This window comes from Cnephaeus nilssonii, assembly GCF_951640355.1.
Source record: "Cnephaeus nilssonii genome assembly, chromosome: 11".
NCBI lineage: Eukaryota > Metazoa > Chordata > Mammalia > Chiroptera > Vespertilionidae > Cnephaeus > Cnephaeus nilssonii.
Genome location: NC_137082.1, coordinates 11,605,210 through 11,628,808, shown reverse-complemented (window position 1 = coordinate 11,628,808; position 23,599 = coordinate 11,605,210). Strand labels below are relative to the sequence as shown.

At 53.4% G+C, this 23,599-nt stretch overlaps 1 protein-coding gene and 1 pseudogene across 2 annotated transcripts in view; one reads left to right on the top strand and one right to left on the bottom strand.

The window, feature by feature from the left end:
- The window catches only part of LOC307106930 (large ribosomal subunit protein uL22-like), a 389,619-nt pseudogene that overhangs the window by 95,343 nt on the left and 270,677 nt on the right, over positions 1-23,599 (bottom strand). The gene's annotated exons all lie outside the window — the stretch shown is intronic.
- On the top strand, positions 3,180-5,663 carry CEBPB (CCAAT enhancer binding protein beta). Its single transcript, XM_079783300.1, is given in 2 exon segments — positions 3,180-4,156; positions 4,158-5,663. Coding segments are annotated over 2 exon segments (1,041 nt in total). The 5' UTR covers positions 3,180-4,006; the 3' UTR covers positions 5,049-5,663.

The following is a 23,599-nucleotide window of genomic DNA, read 5'->3' as shown; positions in this document are numbered from 1 at the left end:
CAACCAGTTGTTCCGCTGTTTGGTCAATTTGCATATTAGCCTTTTATTATATAGAAGGATAGATCAGGGACTGAGGTCTAGAGGGGACACCAGAGTGCCGCAACCAGGAGGCTACAGAGCAAAAACGAAGGTCTGACCCCTGCATCCCTCCACTGCAAATCCATTAGAGACCATCTCCATGGACCATCTCTGATGGGCCCGCTTTCTGCCTTATATTTCTACCCGCTGGCTGATTTCTAAGCCCCTCTGCAAACACCTTTATCGCTCTGTGTCAAAGCAGTAACGATGGGACGTCCTTTGGGCAAGTCACTTCAGTTTCCTCCTTCTGAAAACAGGGCTAAGGAAAAGCTGCAGAGATGAGGAGAAGGAATTCTGAGAGCAGTTTTTGGGCAGAGGAGAGAGTATCTGGGTAGCAAAGTGCCTGCTCCCTTCACAGCCCCCACCTGGCTCCTGCCCACCACTCGTAGCCACGTGGGCCCAGCCCACAGCTATTGATTTTAAAAGAGAAGCTGGCGGCGGGGGGATAGGTGGGGGGGGGGGGGCGGGGAGAGGAGCTGGAAATTTGAATTTTGATGTGAAGTTTCCTGATTTTTAAATGTTGGCAATAAACTCAAAGAAAGAAACAACAAAACAAAGCAAAACACCGGGGGGCCAAACTGAACAGGTCTGCGGGTTGGGTCTGGCCGCTGGCTGCCAGTTTGAGACCCTTCCCCGTCCAGGTTGCTGCAAACACCTACGCAGGAGAGATCATTGTGGGTGGTGTCGGCTGGATCCGGTTTCCGTGCTCTCGCTGCCTACAGGGCCGGTGGGGTGTGCCCAGGGCCTCTGGGCCAGAGTAGTTCAGCTCCCGTCAGCCCCTCCTCAGGAAAGGCTGAGTCCTAATGGTGAGGCAGCAGGCAGGGCCTGTTGAGCAACGAGCCTTGTGACAAGGGCTTACGTCACCTGAGGAGGCACACAGCCTCCCTGCGGGGCACCTGGGGCGGCACTGAGGTGCACCTGGCACGGATTTTACTTTCAGGCCAGAATGGGGAATCCAGGGCAGGGCAGGGCGGAAAGCAAAAGGCTCGGTCTTTGGTGAGCACAGGTCCATCCTAGAGGCCAGAAGGGCAAGACCTGATGGGGCCAGCCCCTAGGGTCTGGGTTGCCTCTTGACCAACTGTGTGGCCCCATGTCAGCCTTCTCTGGGCCTCAGTTTTTCTACTCAGAAAATGGGGTTCACATCGCCAGACATGTTGTTATTTATTATAGCCCAAAGGGGGAAGGTCAGGCTGGAAAGACTTTAATTCTTCCCTTCTCCTTAATGTGGCCTTGAGCAGATAGCTTAGCTCTGCTGGGCCTCAGTTTCTTCATGTGTAGAGTGGATGTAATAATAGGACCTGATCCCTATAAGTGATCAGGAGGATTAAATGAGTTAATACATGCAAAGGGCTTAAAATGTGGTTCAGAGAGGGTAGAAGATTGACTTGAGGATACACAGGAAATCCTCCAGTTAGCTTTAGATGACCCCCCAACCCCCAGGTCGCATCAAATCTCCCCAGAACCCCGAGAGTTAGGAGGGGAGTGCTGTGTCTCAGAGAGGGGAGCCATCTTACCTAAGGTCACACAGCCCAGCTAAGGAGGGACCTCACCTTCACCCGTTGAGCAACTTGTGTGTGCCAGAAGGCACTGGGGGAACAACAAGTGAACAAAACAAAAATTCCTATCCTGGCGGGGCAGACATGAGGAGGAGGCAGCAAGGGCAGAAAACAAGATGAGTAGGTGCAAAATAATTTTGATAGTAATGAGAAAGGTAAAGGAAATAAGGCAGGAGGATGTGAAAGGAGTGACTGAGAACCTGGAACTTTCAAAGGAGAGGTCAGGGAGGGCTTCCTGGAGGTGGTAACCTTTGAATTGAGCCTTGGGCAGAGCTGGGAAAAAAGTGTCCTTGGTCCAGAGGGTGATAGGAAATGTCACTGATACATTTTGGGCTTGGAGTCCCAGTATTCAGGGGACAGCCCTCACAGAGTGGGCAGTCTGGGTGGAGACTGAGGTAGACAAGACAACCAGGATAGTGGTAGCAGGAGATAAGGGCTAGGAAGGAAGTTCACCAGCAGGTGGAGCAGGGAGGGCCTCTTGGAGGCGGTGGGCGACAAGCTCAGTCCTGAGTGTTCTCCAGGCATCTCAGAAGGCCTGGCTGCGTGGCCCTGGGGCCTTGGATCCTGCCTTCGCAGTGGGAAGGCCCCCAAAGCCAGCCGGCTGGGTCCGTGTTCCATCCCGTCCCTCCCTGCCCTCCACCCCCCAAGGGTGCTTGGAGATGTCATTTCTCCAGCTCTCCGGGGCAGAGGTCACCCCAGCTCAGCAGATAACGCTGAAAGTTGAGCAATGCCTGCTTGCCCGCCAGGGCCGGGGCTGGGGTCAGTGGGCCGGGGGTCAGCCCCAGGCAGGCTGGGAGCTCTTGCCTGGGCCTGAGTATCAGAGGGGTGGGCCCAAGGAGCTGCTCAAATGGCCCAGGAATGGGGCTGGAGAGGGCAAGGGGCTGCTCGAGCCCACTCAGCAGGGAGGGCCTCATACACATTTAAATCCGGGACGGGCCGTGCGTTTTGCCCAGCTGTGAACCGGGGCAGTAGAAGTGAACCAGGACTTGGTAAATACGGGGGAAGTCCCTTCTCTCTCCTGCCTGGTCCCCAGGGGGCCTGGCTTGACCCCCTCCCCACCAGCCTCAGAAACAGGTTTTGTGGCCTTGGGTGGGCAAATAGGTCTTCGTGTCCCTCAGATAAGGGCTTTCCTTTTGAGACTAATGGGGGACAGGAGGCCGTGTGACCTTGGGTGTGCGAGGCCCCTCTGGACCTCTTTGTGCTCCCTGGGAGAGGCCCTTCTTTCTGATATGCACCCCCAAATGGACATAAACTACGCCTCTTGGGCATCTGTGGTGGAGACAGCCATACAACTAATAACGGTAAGGACACCTTCATGGAGCCTCAGAGAAGTGAAGTGATTTGCCCAAGGTCACGCAGTGTGGCAGAACCAAGTACTCTGTCCCTTTCCACCTTCCCGGGGGCCCAGGTCAGGTTGGGGTGGGGCTGGAGAAGACCCAGGTGTGGCAGGTGAGGCTACGGGAGGGGAGCGGCCTACCCCCTCCCTTCCCCCCCCCCCGCAGAGGTCCAGTGGAGCGCCCCCCTCCCCCCACTCGTATTGGAGGTGGCTTTGAGAGGGGAGTCACCACAGGAGTGGAATCTCTTCCTTCCAAGAACTGGGGATGGGGGCAAGTTTAGGGGCAGAGCCGCGTCCGAGGAAGAGGAGAGGAGATGCTCACCTCTCCAGGAGACAGAGCTCGGGGTTGAGGTCTCCAGGCTCCGGCCTGGGGAGTACCTTCTCGGCGGGGCGTCGGGTCTGGGCGCCGCTGACCCTGAAGCCGTCGCCTTCTCCAGCAGGGGGCGGGCCGCCGCCGTGTTTCGGGTGGGGTAAGTCGATAGCGTGGCCCACTCCCCGGATTCCCTCCCCCTTTCGGTACATCCTCCAAGCCCAGAGGGGGCGGTCCGGGGGCGGGGTCGCGCCTCCCCTTCTTGCTCCCAATCCCAGGTCAGCCGGGTGGGAGTGGGCTGGGGGCGTTAGGCCGCCCTCCGGGGCTAGGGGACCCCCCCCGAGCGTGCGCTCCTGGTTTTCCGTCAGGCCGCCGACCTCTCGGGGGTCTCAGGCGGCCGTGGTGTGGCTGTGTCCCGGCGGCCGCGGGAGGGGCCGGGGCGGCCGCCAGTGACGCACCGTTGCCATGCGCCGCCTTATAAATAACCGGGCTCAGGAGAAACTTTAGCGAGTCAGAGCCGCGCACGGGACCGGGAAGGGGACCTACCACAGGGTCCAGCAGCCAGCCCCCGCGCTAGTAGCAGCCACCCCAGCAGCAGCGGCAGCGGCAGCGGCAGCAGAAGCGAAGCAGCAGCACAGCGGCAACAGTTTGCAGCGAGGAGGCCGCGCCACCTGCGGGCCGGCCGGAGCGGGCAGCCCCAAGCCCCCTCCCCGGGCACCCGCGTTCATGCAACGCCTGGTGGCCTGGGACCCAGCATGTCTCCCCCTGCCGCCGCCACCTGCCTTTAAATCCATGGAAGTGGCCAACTTCTACTACGAGGCGGACTGCTTGGCTGCTGCGTACGGTGGCAAGGCGGCCCCCGCGGCGCCCCCCGCGGCCAGACCCGGGCCGCGCCCCCCCCGCCGGCGAGCTGGGTAGCATCGGAGACCACGAGCGCGCCATCGACTTCAGCCCGTACCTGGAGCCGCTGGGCGCGCCGCAGGCCCCGGCGCCGGCCCCGGCCACGGACACCTTCGAGGCGGCTCCTCCCGCGCCCGCCCCCGCGCCCGCCTCCTCCGGGCAGCACCACGACTTCCTCTCCGACCTCTTCTCCGACGACTACGGGGGCAAGAACTGCAAGAAGGCGGCCGAGTACGGCTACGTGAGCCTGGGGCGCCTGGGGGCCGCCAAAGGCGCGCTGCATCCCGGCTGCTTCGCGCCCCTGCACCCGCCGCCCCCGCCGCCGCCGCCGCAGCCCTCCGAGCTCAAGGCGGAGCCGGGCTTCGAGCCCGCGGACTGCAAGCGGAAGGAGGAGGCCGGAGCGCCGGGCGGCGGCGGCGCAGGCATGGCGGCTGGCTTCCCGTACGCGCTGCGCGCCTACCTCGGCTACCAGGCGGTGCCGAGCGGCAGCAGCGGGAGCCTGTCCACGTCCTCGTCGTCCAGCCCGCCCGGCACGCCAAGCCCCGCCGACGCCAAGGCGCCCCCGGCTGCCTGCTACGGGGGGGCGGCGCCGGCGCCCTCGCAGGTCAAGAGCAAGGCCAAGAAGACCGTGGACAAGCACAGCGACGAATACAAGATCCGGCGTGAGCGCAACAACATCGCGGTGCGCAAGAGCCGCGACAAGGCCAAGATGCGCAACCTGGAGACGCAGCACAAGGTCCTGGAGCTCACGGCCGAGAACGAGCGGCTTCAGAAGAAGGTGGAGCAGCTGTCCCGAGAGCTCAGCACCCTTCGGAACTTGTTCAAGCAGCTGCCCGAGCCCTTGCTCGCCTCCTCCGGTCACTGCTAGCGCGGCCCCCGCGCGCGCCCCCCTGTCGGCCGGCCTCCGCGCTGCCGGGCGCGCGGCGGCCGCGAGACTCCGGGAAGCGCCCGCGCTCCCGCTCCCGCCCCCGCCCGTGGTGGCGCCGGCAAAACTTTGGCACTGGGGCACTTGGCAGCGCGGGGAGCTCGTTGGTAATTTTAATATTTTATTATATATATATCTATATTTTTGTCCAAACCAACCGCACATGCAGATGGGCGCCCGCCCGTGATATTTAAAGAAGAAATGTCTATGTGTACAGATGAATGATAAACTCTGGCTCTCCCTCTGCCCCGTGTCCAGGCGCCGGCGGGCGGGCCGGTATCGAAGTTGATGCAATCGGCTTAAACATGGCTGAACGCGTGTGTACACGGGACTGACGCAACCCACGTGTAACTGTCAGCCGGGCCCTGAGTAATCGCTTAAAGATGTTCCACCGGGTTGTTGCTGTTGATGTTGTTTTTGTGTTTTTTTTTGGTCTTTTTTTTGTATTATAAAAAATAATCTATTTCTATGAGAAAAGAGGCGTCTGTATATTTGGGAATCTTTTCCGTTTCAAGCATTAAGAACACTTTTAATAAACTTTTTTTTTTTTTGAGAATAGTTAAAAAGCCTTTTGGGGGCAGTAGTTGGCTTTTGCTTTTTTCCTTCATTTTGGATTTCTATGATTTTATTTTTGCTTTACTGGTGTGTGTGTGGGGGGGTGGTGCGTGGGGGCTGCTAATATTTTTGGCTTTTTTTGCGGTTGGGTGGGGGTGTTGCAGCTGGTTTTTCTTCTCTGCTACGCCCCCCATGGTCTCTGCTTGGAGATGCGGGTACCAGAACTGGGGGGCGGAGCGGGGGAGGGAAGAGCAGAAGAGTGCTGGGTCAGGCTTTCAGGGTGACTCAGGGCCCCTGGGTGCTGGGGAGGAATGACTGGGAACCCCATTTGGGGAGGGGGTCCAGGGCCTCTGGCAGGTCCTGAATTCTAGGTTTGGGTTTGGAGGGACCTGGAGGTCTGTGACCCCTGCACAGTGTTTAGGGCCTGTGATTGCGGGAGGAGGGGCCACAGGTCTTGGTCCTGCTGAGCCCAAGTTGGGGCCGATTCTTTTGGTAAGTGTAGTGGGTTGGCTGTTTAAAAAATACTTTGTGTGTGTATATATTTTAAGAGAGGAGCCTGGATGTGTGGGCGAGCTTGTGTTGTGTGTCCCTGGCCGGTTTGGGTGTCCCTGTCTGGCAGGAGGGGAGAAGCCCGGCCAGATGGAGGGAGGTGGGGGGAAGGGTTCCTGCACTTCCACTCCCTCTCCTGGGAATGGGAGGCTTACCCCTGCACTCTGCCCAGATGTGGACACTGAGGACAGCCTCACCTGCCTGCTCAAGGTGGCTGAGCCTGGGTTTGAACTTGGGGCCCCTGTTCCTGATCCCCGGGGACAGAAACAGCCCCTGGCAAGGCTTCCTCATCCCTGCCCTCTGATAGCCTCCCGCCTCTTTTCACTGCACCCACACCCCCATTCCAGCTCTGGACAGCATTCCTGAGAGTTGAGGATGTAGACAGAGGGGTTAGTGGATACACGTACGGCGTCCTGCGGTGCCTGGCACGCAGGAGGTGTTATATAAGCCTTTGCTCTTGTTATTATTTTTCACTGGGAGGCTCTTGGCATTTGGCACCCCAGTCTGCAGTGCAGTGAGTGTGCCGAGCACTTGCCAAGGGCCAGGCGTCCGGCAAACCCTGGACTTGCCCCATTTCATTTAAACTTCACAACCTTTGGAGAGTTGGGTACTAGTAGGGGGCCTGCTTTTAGAGTAGTTTTTGGCTGTCGAATCCCTGTGGGCAAGAAAGTGGTTTGGGGTCATCCTGCCCTAGGAACTCAGCAGTGGGGGAGGGGTAAAATGGGGGGGTTCGTATATTATTTTGCCAAGGGCCTGGGGCAGCCTGGGGGTTTTGGGAGCAGCTGTTGATACTGTGTTTTGAGAACAGCAGAAGGCTTTTTCCCTCCCTTTCCCTTTGGGAGCCTGGGACGTGGGGGACAGACACACTCAGCCCCCACTATTATGGAGCTGAGGATCAAGACAATCTCTACCTCCCTAATGCTAGTGTCCCCTGTTTGTGGCACGATGCCTGTGCCGAGTGCTGGGCAGAGGTAACCTCACTCCGGGCCTGGGCCTCCAGTGTGGCTCTGAACAGGCCTCCCCGCTGCCCTGGGTGGCCAGGTGACTGGCCAGGACCCTGGAGCCTCCAGTCCAGTCCAGTACCAACAACAGCACATCTACTCAACTACCTCTAGGATTTACCTGCTGGAGTGCCAAGGCCGGGGCTATGGACCTAGGGGTGGCGGTGGCTCAGTCTTTGGGGGGAAAGGGGTGTCACAATTCAGGAATGAATCTCTCCAGTCCCTGCTCTCCCCTTTGTCACTGAGAGGTGGCTGGCAGCTGCTGCTCACCCATTTTGCAGAGGACACAAGGGAGGCAAGAAGGGAGCAGCGTGGTCAAACAGTGACACCCAGGCTCCCCTTTCACCCATGGCCAGCCTGGAGCGCAGCTCCTTACACACTCAGGTCCTGCTTCAATCTACATAACATCCCATGGAAGGTATTACACCCATCTTACAAAAGGAAACCGAGGCCCGCAGAAGTGGTATTAGTGCTCAAGGTGGAACCAGTTATAAGATCCCCGGTCTCTGGGGAAAGCTCGGGCTGGGAATCTGGCTTGTCATTTCAGCCCTCTGCCCTAAATCCTGGGCCCTACCTGGAGGGCGCCTTGCCTGGCCCCGTAGGCAGGCACCCCAAGCACCATAGTTAAGTGACTTGCACATGGTTTCACAGTTTGGAAGCAACAGGGGATTTGAACCTGAGCCCATCTGCCCCTGAAGAGGGCTGGGACAAATAGTTAACAGGTTGAGGCTCTGATGTGGGAGCATGGTGGACAGAGCTGTGCCCAAAGGACTTCAGGAAATGTCACAGATTGGGGGATACCTGCCCTGTGGATCCCTAGGCTAGGAGGGCTAAAGGCTTGCAGGGAGGAGGGACCAGATCATTCAAAAGCCAGGTAACAAGAAAGAGTAGAGGCCTGACCAGTGTGGCTCAGTTGGTTGAAGTGTTGTCCCGTACACCTTCTCTCTCTCTCCTCTCTCTTCTCTCCTCTTCTCTCTTCTCTCTTCTCTTCTCTTCTCTTCTCTTCTCTTCTCTTCTCTTCTCTTCTCTTCTCTTCTCTTCTCTTCTCTTCTCTTCTCTTCTCTTCTCTTCTCTTCTCTTCTCTCTCCCCCCCCCCCCAAAAAAGAAAAAAAGATTAGGATGGGTGAAGCAAAAGGATGCCTAGTCTCTGTCTCCCTCTATAAATTGTCGCCTCCATCTCAGTCACCACATGTCCCCAGAACCCAGCATAGGTCCTGCGCATAGTAGGTGCTCAAAATGCTCAGGAGGCTAGGGACAAGTTCGGACTAATAGTGGAAGCAAGTTCAGGGCTTACAGTGTGCAAAGCACCACTCTAAGGCGGGATCCTTGCATCTGTCCAAGAAGGCTGGTCATAGTAACCACAGACCCATTTAGTGGGGTTGACCACTGAGGCTAGCTGGGAACCCCAACCAGTGTTTGCTCAGGACAGGAGAGTTGACAAAACACATTCACACCTCATCATCTTATGCAATTGCCCCATGGCCTAGTGATCTTCACCAAGGAGGAAAGTGGGTGTCAGAAAGGAAAGCTGGAGACACTGCTGGCTGCCAGGCCCTGTGCTCAGGGTGTGCTGTCGGTTTAATCAGGCTCTTGGAGGTCTCAGCTTTGCTGTTGGCATTTTCCTGCCAAGCAGACAGGCCCAGAGAGGGGAAGTGAGCTGTCCAAGGCCGCACAGCTAAGAATGGTGGAAGTGGAGCAGGAAAGAGAAGGTGGACTTTAGATTCCATGGAAACACCTAACAAAGTACAGAGCAAAGCTCAGAGTAACCCCTCTCCTGAAGTCCTCTCTAGACCTCCCTGGGACTGTTTTATCCTCGTCTCTAAGACATTTATTTGTCCAGCTATTTTTTTCATTTGTTCAGCAAGCATTTTGAGCACCCACTGTGCGCAGAACCCATGCTGGGTTCTGGGGACATGTGGTGACTAAGATGGAGGCGACAATTTATAGGGGGAGACAGAGACTAGGTGTCCAGTAACAGGAACAAGATAATGACAGGTGGAGACAAGGGCTTGGAAGGAAAGTGGGGCAGGGAGGGGTGGGGAGGTCCGGGGAGGCCTGTCCTAGGAGACAGCACTGGCAGGTGCCTGATTGAGGTGAGGTGTGAAGGGGGAAGAGCCTTGTTGATTGAGCACTCTCACTCCTCACCAGGTGTCATTGTGCGTGTTCTATGAGCCTTTATCCTCACATTAACATCCGTGCTGTTCATCATCCCCCTTCCCTAGTTGGGGAAACCGAGGCATAGAGCAGCAAAGTCACTGGCCCAACAGCTGGTGAATGAGGGACTGATGTGAGATTTGAATTCACACATTATATTTGAACCTGAGAGGCCTTTGTCTCCGGCTTCCCCGCCATAACCCTAAACCTCTCATTTGCTCTGTTTTTCTGCCCCCCCGCCCCCCGCCATTTTATCCTTTCTTACCTTGGCTGACCTCCTGCGTGACTCGTGGTAGAGTCCCAGGGGCCCCAGCTGGCCATCTGCCCCTCACTGCGGGTTTTCAACCTTGCATTGACTGGCCATGAACCGGGCAGAGAGGGAGGCCAGGGTGGGCTGGGAATGGGGGTGGGGGTGCTGAGGCTCCAGACGGTTGGAGTTTGAGCCCCTCCCGGGTGTCCTCCGAAGCCCAGAGGTAGCAACCCCATTTCAAAGAGTGGGGACCGAGGCTTTGAGAAGGACGGTCCCTAGCCCACCAAGGGGGGACGTTGGAATTTGAATCCAGCTCTGTCTTAGCCTCAGGCTGAGCTGCTTTCCCGGTCTGCGGGTCACTGCATTGTGGGGGAACAGATGGGCAAACGGCGAGCTTAGTACCATTTCAGGGGTAAGATGGTGTGGGGGGGGGGGGGGCGGGGGGGCGGGCTCTGAGCTTTGCTCTGTACTTACTGGGTGACCTTGGGCAAGATGCTTGGCTGATGTGGGCCTGGGCTCCCGCGCCTGTGAGTGAGAGCAGTGCCGGCTGCCACGCCCACAAGCAGCCTGTGTCACGGCAGCACCCACCCTGACCCCGGGTGGTCCTCGTGCCCCTGGAGCTGACATTCTGGCCGAAGACGCACACGCAGTGCGTTGCAGGTTGCTTTTAGATTGTGATACAGGCCTTGGGGGGTGTGGCAGCGGGTGACTGGGAAGGGTATTTGGAGAGCATTCTGGGCAGAAGGAGCCGCAGGTGCAGAGGCTCTGAGACAGGACGGAGCTCAGGGAGGACCGAGCAGAGGCAGCCAGGGTGGAGGGAGGAGCGGAGGACAGAGGGTGCAGGGGCCTTCGTGCGGGGGCTGCAGAGGCCAGGGTGAGGCGGAGAGAGGTTGTTTTGAGGATGAATGACTAGGTGTTCATGCCAAGGCCTGGCACCCAGAGAGCCCTTGACAAGTTTGTTGATGGGACAAAACAGGCCGCCTGGTCTCTGGAGGAGGCAGAGTGCAGTGGGTGAAGGGCACAGGGAGGCCCCCTGCCTGGGCCCAGGGGACCTTGTGGGTGAGGAGCCTCTGACCCAGGGCCTGGAGCCACGAGGAGCTGTTCACCAGGCAGGAATGAGGGGAAGGGCATGCCAGGAGGCGGGTACCCGAGGAGCAAAGGCTGGGAGCCAAGAGAGGGAGAGTTCTTTGGGAAGCGTGACTGCAGGGGAGAGGGCACCGAGGAGGGAGAGAGGAGGCTGGAGAGGGAGGCAGGGCCAGGCCTCTCTGAGGCCTCTGGGGTGGGAGTGGTAGGCAGTGTGGGGTGGGGGCAGGTAGGAGGCAGATTTTATTTGATTTCCTAAGTAATGCACGATTGTGGTGGGAGGTTTGGAGAATGCAGAGTATCGAAAAAGAAGGACATAAAAAGCACCTATAATTCCACTCTCCAGAAATGAACCCTGCTAACACTTGCTGTGTGGCCTTGGGCAAGTCACTTCACCTCTCTGTGCCTCAATTTCCTTATTTATACAATGGAATAGTGACTGCCTCGTAGGATTGCTGTGAGGATTAAATGAGTTAGTCATTGTAACATGTTTCCCGAGCAGGGCCAGCACACCATATTTGTCATCATCATTATTAATAACATCATTACTACTTTGGTGGGTCGAGATCCCAGATGCTACAATCTGGCTAGTTCTGATTTGGGACAGGTGACTGTATCTTGCCGTGCCTCAGTTTCCCCATCTGTAACAAGAAGAGAATAAAATTTCTCCCAGAGTTTTGTAAAGCTTTGACAGGTTAATTCACACAGGATGGTTAGAGAGAGAACACTGTGTATGTGGCAGTTGTATTTCCTTCTAGAATTTTCATGCCATGTGTATTTTTATTTCATTATAGCTAATGTTCCTATTTGATACTCATCTGCTTCTTCCTTAGCAATGGTACCCCTGTATTACTGGGGTAAGTACCCTCGTAAAGACTACATTTTCCAGCTTCTCTTGCAGCTAGAGATGACCAATGAGGTATAAATAGAAGCTATAGGTGAGGTGTCCAGGAAAGTTCTTTAAAGGGGCCTGACTCAGCTATGAGAGACATTCCCTTTTCCCTCTCTCCTCTGCAATCCCCTTTTCCTCCGTGGCTTTTTTCTCCGTCCTCCCTGGAACTCAGATGTAATGGCCAGAGCTTCAGGGCCATCTTGAATCATGAGGCAGACACTGAAGCACAGGAGTCACGTCGTGAAGGTGGTGAAACCAGAAGATAAAAGGCTCTTGGCTTCTTCTTCTTCTTTTTTTTTTAAATCCTCACCGGAGGATATTTTTCTGTTGATTTTTAGGGAGAGTGGAAGGGAGAGGGAAAGACAGAGAGAAACATCAATGTGAGAGAAACACATCGATTGGTTGCCTCCTGCCCGAGCCCTGACCAGGGCCCGGGGAAGAGCCTGCAATCAAGTACGTGCCTTTGACCGGAATCGAACCCAGGACCCTTTGGTCCGCAGGCCGATGCTCTATCCACTGAGCCAAACCGGCTAGGGTGGCTCGTCGGTTCTTCTTCTTCTTTTTTTTTTTAATATGTATTTTATTGATTTTTTACAGAGAGGAGGGGAGAGGGATAGAGAGTCAGAAACATCAATGATAGAGAAACATCGATCAGCTGCCTCCTGCACACCTCCTACTAGGGATGTGCCCGCAACCAAGGTACATGCCCTTGACCGGAATCGAACCCGGGACCCTTCAGTCCGCAGGCCGACGCTCTATCCACTGAGCCAAACCAGCCAGGGCGGCTCGTCGGTTCTTAATGGTGGTGGAGCAGCCAGCCACACAGGTCCTTGCCTGCCTTGCTCTGGCCTTGTTTACCTGATACAAAAATAAATCTCTGCTTATTGAGGTCTCTGTCATTTTGTCTTCGTATTACTGGCAGCTGAATCTATTTCTGATACATTTGCCAAAACAGAATCGACTTGTATGAGCTGTTTTGGTTCCTGCATTTCCTAGTGGTGCCCCAGTGCTTCCTTGTCTGCGGATGTTCTACTGACACTATTACACATAAACACAAAACAAAGGGCTTGCACTTTGGTTAGGAAGAATAATTTGCATCAGATGTGGTGGAAGCGTTTCTTTTAATTCATTTTAATCGCAGAAGTAATGTACAAGGACATCTGCCCCGAAACTGTTCTGCGTGTCTTCAGGTACCTGTCTCCCCTGAGACTCTGCAATCTCAGTGTGCATCAGGGCAGGCATGAGTCAGGCCCTTGGGGTGGACAGAATCTCTTCTGATAACTTTTTTAAAAAAATAATTTTTTATTGATTTCAGAGAGGAAGGGAGAGGGAGAGAGAGATAGAAACATCAACAATGAGAGAGAATCATTGATCAGCTGCCTCCTGCATGCCCCACACTGGGGATCGAGCCTACATGCCTGGGAATCGGAACTGTGACCCCCGGGTTCATAGGTCGACACTCAACCCCTAAGCCATGCCAGCCGGGCACTTCTGATAACTCTTGTGAGCTCAAATCCTGCTCCCCATCCTCCATATGAGATCCGCCAAGGAGGCCCTCAGCTTGGAGACGGAGAGGGCCGGCCCCTGCCGCAGCTCACCGAGTGTGATGGCAGCTACACTGGGACCAGATACCGCACCACCCCGAATAACCCCTCTGCCCCATGCTGCTGCTGCCACCAGCTGCTCCACGGAGCCCTTTGCCAGCCTGCCTGGGGCCAGCCCAGCTGGGATGTCTGCGAGGTGAGTCGGTAGGCCAGGGAGCTGGGCAGGAGAGCTTTTACTTTTATAGCTGTCACCAGATCCCTGCCTCTCAGGCCCCAGCCCTGGAGCCCTAGAGGGGCCGGAGGTGGCTAGGGAGGAGGAGGGCTCTTCAGAGAAACTGGTGGGTGGGGGTCAGCAAGCTGTGGAGGGGAGAGGACTGGGACAGGCTTGGTCCACCTGGGGTATGGGTGCCACACTCAAGCCAGGCCTTTGTCCTCTCGTGCTAACTGGGGCCTGTCATCAAGTTTGCCTTGCTGACCCTCTTGGGTGTTGGTGAGGGACCCGCAGATCAGGGGATCCTGTCACTCCTTTGGCCTTGAAACTTAGGTGCAGAGCATTTAGCTAATTCTACTTGCCAGCAGCCCTTGCATTGCCTTTTGCTTTATTTTCCTCCTTTGTTCCAGCTCCCTGCATCTATCCCACCACTCCTCACAGCACCCACCCCAAAGTGGGCATCATCCCTTGTTTTATGTCTTTTCTTCTTAGTGAAATGTACACACACAGGGAAGCGCACACAACACAGGCACACAGCTCGTGAATGTTCCCTGCCTGGAACCCCTCACGTAACCTGAATCCAGGCACGGAGGCAGACCACGCCAGCTCCCCCGAAGCCCCTCCCGCCCCTCCCAGTCACCACCCCCACCTAAGGGCGATCGTTAGTCTGATTTCCAACAGCAAACATGTATTTGGCCTATTTCTGTAACTGTAAGTGGAATGACACTATGTATTCTTTTATATCTGACTTCTTTTATTCAATATTGTTACTGTAACATCTACTCAAGTTGTTGCGTGTACCTCTCAGGGTTTGTTGCTTTTTTGTTACCGAATAGAATTTCATTGCCTGGACGGACACAGTCCAGGGGTGGACAAAAGTAGCTCTACAGCTGTGAGCATGCGAAACAGAGTTTACCCTTAAATTATTCTTTATTAATTATTGTTTTATTTTCCATATGAACAGCAGTAAACCTACTTTTGCCCACCTGTATATTTCCTTGCTGAGGGACATGAGGGTTGTTTCCAGCTTTTAGCTCTTCAGAATTGGGCTGTGATGAACATTCTAGAATGCATGTCTTTTGGTGAACATATGTACATATTTCAGTTGGGCATATTTTGGGAGCGCCTTGCTGACTCATAGGAAATGCTATGAGTATGTGTTTTAATTCCTGTTCATGGTACTCAACACTAGATGTTATTCAGTTTCTTACTTTTTTTCTGTTTAAAATAAACTCTCTATCTTAGTCAGTTTGGTCTGCTCAAACAGAATGCCGTAGTCTTGGTGGCTTATAGAAACAACAGAAATTTACCCCTCACCGTTCTGGACTCTGAGACGTCCAAAGTCAGCTTGCTGGCAGATTATAGCCCTGCTTCCTGATTCACAGACACACTGTCCCCACATGGCAAAGGGGCACACGAGTGATTTGGGTCCTGTTTGTTTATTTATTTATTTATTGTTTTTAGAGAGAGAGGAACGGAGAAGGATATATAGAAACATTGATGGGAGAGAAACATAATTGATTGGCTTCCTCCTGGTATGCCCCGCAACCTAAGGGCATGTGCCCTGACCAGGAATCAAACCGGGGGCCTCTTGGTCCTGGGTCGATGCTCAACCGCTGAACCACATTGGCCAGGCTGGGGTCCCTTATATAAGGGCACTAATTCCATTCACAAGGCCTCCACCCTCATGACCTAATCACTTTCCAAAGACCCCCACCTCCCAAAACCATCACATTGGGCTATTTTAATACATAGATTTTGGTGGACACAAACATTGAATCTATAGCATATTTTATTTAGAAATAGATCTCACATTTTTAGAAAAGTTACAAAAAAAGTCCAAATAACTTCTTTTTTTTTCTTGAATAATTTGAGAATAAACTGCTGACCTGTCTTATTACTTCCTAAAACGTTGAGATACAGAGACATTTTCTATCTAACCACAACATAACCATCAAAAGCTGGAAATGAACATTCTAATAAGTGCCAATTACCTTAATAATGTCCAGTGAAAGGATCTCGTTCAGAATCACATTGCATTTAGTTGCCACGTCTTTTTTAGTCTCCTTTGATGTAGAACAACTCCTGGGTCTCTCCTTGGTGTTCATGACCTTGACACTTTTGAGGATGACAGGCAGCTATTTGTAGTATGTCCCTCACCTTGGGCTTGTCTGTTGTTTCCTCGTGGTTAGATTCAGGTTACGCATCTTTGGCAGGTAAATCACAGAAGTGAGGCTGTGTTCTTCTCTTTGTCCCATTATTGATGGCTTTATTGAGATATAATTGACATATAACATCACACACATTAAAGTGTACACCATAATGATTTGATATATGTATATATTATTAAACTAGTGGCCCAGTGCACAAAATTCATATGTATTAAAAGGGAATTAATTAGAGGAAATATTTTATTATTGCTATTTGCCCTTTCTCTATAATAGAAGTGTCAGAGATGAAAGAAAATTAGTAAAATGTATATGAAAATCTTCCTCCTGTCAGAGTATGGGGCGCGCCACGGGAACTCGCCCACCCACATGCGCCTCGAAATCGTGCAAGACCCAGACCCAGCTGGCTCCACCCCCATCAAGCCTCGCTGGGTGGGGGGCGTGGCCTGAGGTCCCCTGTAAAGCCCCACCAGGCTGGGGGGCGCAGCCTCAGGTCCCTGCTGATTGCTCGTTAAGGCTTGTTATGGGAACTTGGCCTCCGCTGGGGGTGCAGCCATCTTGACCATTACCACGTGACGGTCAATTTGCATAGTCCCTCTTTATTAGATAGGATGATTACCACAACAAGTTTAGTTAACATCCATGACCTCACAATATTACAATTGTTTTTCTTGTGATGAGAATGATGGTGCTCATTTGATACTTGATTGAAGAGATATCTACCAGACTCCACATCTGTAAAGCTACTCCCCCCCCCCCCCCCGCACCCCCGCCTTTGTAGTAATAGGTATTTAAGGGGTGGTACTTCAGAACTATACAAATCTCCGTTCCTCATCAAACTTCCAGTGGTTCATTTATTCTTATCAGTATGGACTCATGGTTTTCTATTTTATTCAACAGGCTTTAGTACATTGTTATTAAGTGTTAATATGCTCACATTTTCCAATGTGTGATCACTGGGAGCCCCTTGGAGCTGGCTCTGTGCCCTTTTAGCATGTCACCATCATTTTTTGAGCACTTCTTTAACTTTCTGGCATAGGTGCTGTGCGCTCGTCTAGTGCTTTCTCTGCCCCAGCCCTGGAATCAGCCATTTCTGTAAGGAGCCTTGGCTCCTTCGAGTGGAGAATGGTGTTTAGAAGCCAAGGTTTCAGCACAAAGTGTGCTCATTGCTGCTGGGTTGTCACTGCTCCCAGACCCTCTCAGTGAGCAGAACTAAGGACTGCGTGTATGCACATACATAGATACACATTTATATCTGTATTCTTTCTGTAACCACATCTCATGACTATCATCTATCTATCTATCTATCTATCTATCATCTAAACTTTTACTAAAAGTTTATTTTGATATCTCCAATTCCAATCCAGCTCCACACAATTTATTCCAATGACCTCTTTCTATATTTGGAACTCTCTCATCTGACAGTGAGAAAATTGGCTTCTATTATTCTTAATATATTTACTTATTTGACCAATCGCTTACATGTAACCAATTTCCAGTCTCTGCACGTTGCCCAGCTTCCTCCCTCCCCAACTGGAGGCCTCCTCTCCCTGCTTTGGACCCCACATTGTGCCACCTTCCTTGTGGATGATCTCAGTTCAACTCCCCTCTGGCGTCTATGCAAGTCTTCACATTTTAAAAATTAATGTGAATACATAATATATGCGTATTGTTCAAAATTCAAAAAGTGTGAAAGGGTTTATCGTGAAAACTTACTCTGCCTTCCACTCCTGCCTGCACATTCCCAGTTACCTTCCCCACAGGTCACCCAGCAGTGTCTGTCTCTCTCTCTCCCCCCCTCCCCCCCTCTCTCTGACACACACACGCACGTGATATTTATACACATCACACATGTAGCACTTTCCACACTGGTCTATACTTTGCTTTTTCCATCCAATAACGTTTTTTGGATGTTGCTCACATCAGTAGTATAGAGCCGCCTGATTCTTTTTAGTGATCCATTGTATTATGGACCATAACTATTTAACCAGTCCTCTTTTGACAGACATTTAGGTTGTTTCCAACATGTTTTTTAGCTCTCACAGCGCTGCAGTGGACAACCACGTCGGATCAGTCACTGCGCAAGGGCAGCATCCCTTCCTGGAAGGCTGTGCTTTCGAGATGTCTCGCATTGCTCTGCGTCCCTCGAATTCCTTGTTTTTACTGTGTCTGTATCTGCCGCATTTTAACAAACGATTCCTCTGTGATGGACACTGATGCTGCCTCCAAGTGCCCCTAGCCGCAGACACTGTTATGATGAACGTGATGGACTGTGCCTCTGTCACAGGCTAGGTTGTCTGGACACTGAGATGGAGTTTGGGGCGAGTGTGGTTGGTTGAGGCATGAACTGAGGTTCCCTCTCCATGGTCCCCCTGCCAGGCAGTTCTTCCTGGCTGTCATTTGTTCCTTCACGATCTCCCTGTCAAGCTCCTGAGTCAGATATTCCAGCTTTGTCACTTCGATGTTTGACCTGGAATAAATGCCCTCCCTGTTCTGAGCCTCAGTTTCCTCATCTGTATAATGGGTCTCATCACATCCCTGATTATTATGCAGTGTGGGGCTTGGTGGAAAGTAAGCCCTTGATAAACAAAAGATCCCATTATATTAGACCTTCATGACTTAAGTCTTTACCTCAAGCTCAGGTTTGGGGACACAGTGCCCCTAAGGCAGTGAGCGAGAGGGGCTGACTTGGGGAGGACCAGCGAGCCAGGGAACTTGGGCCGGGGTTGTTATGCCACAAGTAGAGTTGTAACCAGACTTCAGAGTCAGTAATGTTTTTATAATTAAGTCTTTATTGTTGAAATTGTTACATATGTCCCCGTTTCCCCCCCATTGACCCCTTATGCATAATGGGATGGCAATAATAGTTCCTATCTCATAGGGCGTGGTGAGATTAAATGAGATGATATATGCATAGTGCTTAGAACAGTGCGTGACACATAGTAAATGCTCAGTAAATATCAATTACTATCACAATTCATTTTTTCAACATGTCATTTAATAAGAATCTGCTCCATGTCAGGGTTAGCTTCTCTCTGCCTGCAAGCAGAACCTCAGATACTATAAAGTCAGAGCCCAGAAAAGATGATAGGACCGCGGGGTGTAACTGCCCCACCTAGTATTCTGGCTGCCAAAGGTGGTTAAAATCTCCATCCCCTCCATTTCCAGGCCAGGGCCCTGACACCCCTGTACCCCAGCCCCCCAGCTCTTCAGAGGTAGTAACATCCTCAAATCCTCTCCAGCAGTGCTGATTTGAACTCTTGTGGATTCAGAAAAAGACAGGCTCAGGCAGCAAAACCGCATTTGCGCAATGGGGACTCCCCTTCCTAAGCCTGAACACTGTCGAAGGGTCTGAACCACCTTTTCTTTGCAGCCAGTTGGGCCCTGGGAGGAAATGGGCAGTGTGAGTTGGCCAGGGACTCCCCTGCTGCCTGCTGTGTGGGCCAGGGCTTCTCAACCTCGGCACTACTGGCATTGGGACAGGATCATCCCTTGCTGTGGGAGGTTGTCTTGTGCATTGCATGACTTCCACCCGCTAGATGCCAGGAGTGCCCCCACCCCAGTTATGACAACCAAAAACGTCTCCAGACACTGTAAGTCTCCCCATCAGGTGAAAACAGCCACCTGACTGAGCCACCCGACTGAGCCCCGCAGGCCGAATGGCTGGCTGTGTGATGCTGGGAGACCCCCCTCTGTGCTCTCAGGGGCTCAGGCTCCCGTCACTCGGGATCAGGAGGAGCCAGCATCAAGGCTCTCCAGCTGACCTGACTGGAATCCTCACTCCGGTGTGTTCCTTCCATCCTGGTTGCAGGTCTAAGAGGCGGGGCAAGGACTGGGCCAGGACACAGGTGTGGGTGGGCACGGCCCTCGCCTCCTCTCCCACTTGGTGCCAGGCCCTCCCTCTGACCGCAGAAGAGACAATAACGACAAAGGCAGGCTTTGGGCGGTGTCTCCTGTGATCCCCATAACAGCTCTGGGAGGCGGGAGGTTTTATGATCCCCATTTTCCAGCGATGGGACACGTCATAATGGTGTGCCACCTGACAGGACACACAGGACGAACACAGTATCACTTCTGTTCTATCCCTGCAAAGATGCATGACCTGAATGTAACCAGGAGGAAACATCAGACAAATCCCAAGTGAGGGGCACGTGACAGAATAGCTGGCCTGCCATTCTCCGAAGTGTCAAGGACAAGAATGTCACGGAGAGACCGAGGAGCTGTTGAAAGAACCTACATACGATAGGAGGAAGCTAGGTGTGACCCCGGGCCAGGAAAAAGCAGTAAGACCTTTATAGGGACAAGCATGGAATGGTGAACATGGCGTGTGGATTCGATGAATGCTTATGGATGACAAGTGTACTGAATTTGAGAAAACTGTGGTGTGTGTGTGTGTGTGTGTGTGTGTGCGCGCGCGTGCGTGTGTGTGACAGGGATCAGGAGATCCATAATGCAGGGTTCAGGGGTCAAAGGACACTATGTCTACAACCGACTCTCAATTGGGTACAAGAGAGAATATAAATAGAGGGAAAGTGATGAAGGAAGTAGGAGAAAATACAACAATCTGGGCAAAGGCCATCTGAAGTCCCTTGTAAGTCTTGTAATTTTTCTGTAAGTTCTAGAGTTATACCAAAATACATTTAAAAAGAAATCAAAGCATCTGACCTTCAAAATACCGAAGCTAAATGAAGATATATGTCCACAAAAAGACCTGTAAGCATATTTGCAGCAGTTTTATTTATAACAGCCAAATTGGAAACCTCCCAGATGTCTTTCAGCAAGTGAGAAGATCAACAAATTGTAATACGTCTATAAACGGAGTACCAGTCAGCAATAACATGGAGCAAGCTATTGATTCATGCACACCATGGACGCCCCGGAACAGCAGTGTGCGGAGGGAGAGAAGCCAGACTCACAAGACCAGTGTGATGCCTGATACGGACTTCGGGAACAGATCAGACGAGTCTAGAAGTCGCCATAGTGGTTTCTTTGGTGGGTAGAGGTGTTATTGCCCGGGAAGGGGCATTGGGGAGCCTTCTGGCGGCTGCAAAAGTTTGTGTCTTGACCTGGGAGGTGGTCACATGAATTCATCCGTATGTAAGCATTCATTGGGACGAAAATTCATGGCAGTAAGTTCCCTTTTTGCACCTCACTGTCCATAAGTTAAAGTCAAAATCAAAGTAAAAGAAAATGAACTGAAGATACACATCACACCTAAGGGAAGGAGGTGGGCCGGGGGGAGGGGGGGGGGAGTGGGATTGAAGAGAAAAAGTAAATAGGACCAGAGGAGCGTTGCACGGACAGTGATGGCCACATGACGTGGATCGAGGAGTTGGATAATCAGCCCTCGCACCTGAGGTTCAGAAGGAGAAACCCAAAGCGCACGGAGCTCAGAGAGAGGGGTTGCCTTGCCCAAGGTCACACAGCCGGTGCGTGGCAGCGGCAGGATGTGAATGTGGGTCTGGGTGGTGACCCCGAGTGTGCTCCTTACCCAGTACTCTGGCTCGGACTCACTGTGCTGACAGCCCTGTTAGGCTCCCCAGGGCCTGGCGAGGGATGGCGAAACCACTGCCTGGCAAAGACCATCTCGGCTCAGGGTTGGCGGCTCCAACTAGGAGGGGAGGCAGTGGGACAGAGGGCGGCCCAGCCGGCAGCTCACACGCACCGAGCTCACTGCCCGGCCGCTCCCCGGCCGAGGTGGCCCGGCCAACCTTGCTCGCCTCCTGCTGGCCTTTGCCTTCCTTCCTGGGCCAGCACGTGGGCTCTAGAGACCCACAGGTTTGGGTGCAGATGCCAGCCGTGCCCCTAACTGGCTACGTGACCTGTGGCTCCCCTTTCTGTGCCTCAGTTTCCACTTCCAGGACCTGCCCATGAGAACACCTACCCAATAGCATCGATGAGCAGAGTGGAAGAGTTAAGTATATGCAAAACTCTGCACCATGCCTGCACAGACCAAGTACTCGATCACGGTAGCTGCTGCTGCTGTTGTTCTCTCTACTGGTGGGAATCGGGAGCTCCACTTGTCCGTGGGCCGCGCAAACACCCGCACGTTAAGACAGCTGCCGCGGAACAGAAAGTTTCAGAGCAAGGAGCTTTCGGACTCTCGGAAGGTTACTCAGAAAACTTCTTAATTTCCACTCTGGGTTTTGAAAAGGTTCTTGGGAGGCTAAGGCAAGACTGGGCGGCCTTCCTGGGCAGTTGCATGGTGCCTTTGCTCAGAGGGCCGGCGCTTGGTTTAATGCTCTGCCTGTTCGTGTTGAAACTCTTAATCGTTTCAGAAGGAGGGCTGGTCCTGGGCAGGGCTGCGGCATCTGGCGAGGTGGCCAGGCACTCCCCGCTGAGTTGTGGAACAGTCTTTGAGCGTAGGTGTCCCCATCCCTAACCTTGCTGGCCTCGGTTTCCTCACCTGGGAAGTGGGAAGAAGTGTTCTTTGTGCGAGACCACAGGGCGACGAGAGAGGAACCTCGGTTTTCTGGCGCCCGGCTCCCGCCAGCGGCCGAGCTAAGAGGACACTTGGGAAGAGAAGGACTTGTGGGCCCATGGAGCCCATCGTAGGTGCTCAATAAATACAGCGTGCTCTGTGGTTCCCTGGTTGGCCCGTCTTTTTGACTTTTTTTTTTTTGCAGTTAAATTTTGATTTAAAATAATGTCAGTCAGACATGAATCCTCTCTTCAGACACGAAAACATTTCCGATCAGGCTGAAGCCGGTCTGGGACCGCTCGCCCAGGGCGGCCCCCTTCCTCACCTGTCCAGGGCGGTTTTATGATCCTGGGGTTGGAGCTTCCAGGCCTTTGCGTATGCATTACTTTCATCTGTGCGCCCGTGTGTTTTTTCCTTCCTTTATTTTCTTTCTGTTACACTTTTTAAAATGTAAACTTTTTATGGAAGTCTAACCTGGGTCCAGAAGAGTGGACACATTTCCACCAATCCCACCCACCCAGTGCCCACTCATGAGCATGCCTTTTCGTGGCCTCCTTCCCCCCCCCCCCCCCCATTTCCAGGCCCATCAGAGGACCTGATACCCAGGTTTCACCAGGTGCCAGGCTGTGCCCGGGAATACCGCTGAAGGACAGCCCAAGCCCAGTCTTCATGCAGCTTACACTCATGGTGGGCGGTACAGTTGGTCAGATGTCAAGTGCTGTGGAGAAGAAGAAAGAAGAGGAAGGAGAGGAGTGCTGGTGTGTGTGTGTGTGTGTGTGTGTGTGTGTGTGTGTGTGTGTGTGTGTGTGTGGTGCGATGTTGCATTTAGCTACAGAGGTCAGGAAAGGCTTCAACGAGAGAAGGTGATGTTTAAGCAAAGACCGAAAGAGGGAAGGTGGAGAACCATGGGGATGTCTGGGGACAGAGGAAACAGTAAGTGCAAAGGCCCTGAGGTGGGATGGTGCTTTCTATGTTCGAGGAGCAGCAGGAGGCATGTGGGGACTGTGTGAGTCGGGCGGGGGGGGGGGGTTAGGAGGGAGAGGAGGATGGCGGTGCGTGTGTGGTAGTGGGTAGGTGAGGCTGTCAACAGACAAGGGATTTGATTTGACTTCACCCTCCCGGGGTTATGGGGTGGGGTGGCCTTCAGGCAGAGGAGAGAGCAAAAGGAAAGAGCTGGTGGAAAGCGCTGAGCTCAGGGCACTCAATAAACAGCATGGTGTTACTGCAGAGGGATGTGGAGGCTTTGGGTGGAGCGATTTGCTAAGTTTTAATGGGGTTCCTGGTGGGCTGGTGATGCCCGAGGGGACCCATCTACCCCAGCCTCCCCCCATGGAGGGTTTGGTACCCCCTTGAGCCGGGGGCGGGGAGGGAAGACCCTCGTGCAGTGAGGCAGGATCAGCGGGTGAGTGGGAGGAGGCAGCAGGCCAGGGCTGGCAGGGAGCTGGGAACTGGGGTGGGGCCAGGGAGACAGTGTTCCGACCAGGAGGGCAGGCCAGGGCTGGTCCTCCTGGGGAGAGAGGCAGGAGTGGGACGGTCCAAGTAGAGCTTCCCAGCTTCCCACCTGTCCTTTCCCCCCGACTTTCCCTCATCCTCCAACTTGCTCTTCCTCCTTCCACTGTTTGCCCATGCTGTTCCCTTCTCAGCGAATGCCTTTCCCTTCCGTTTT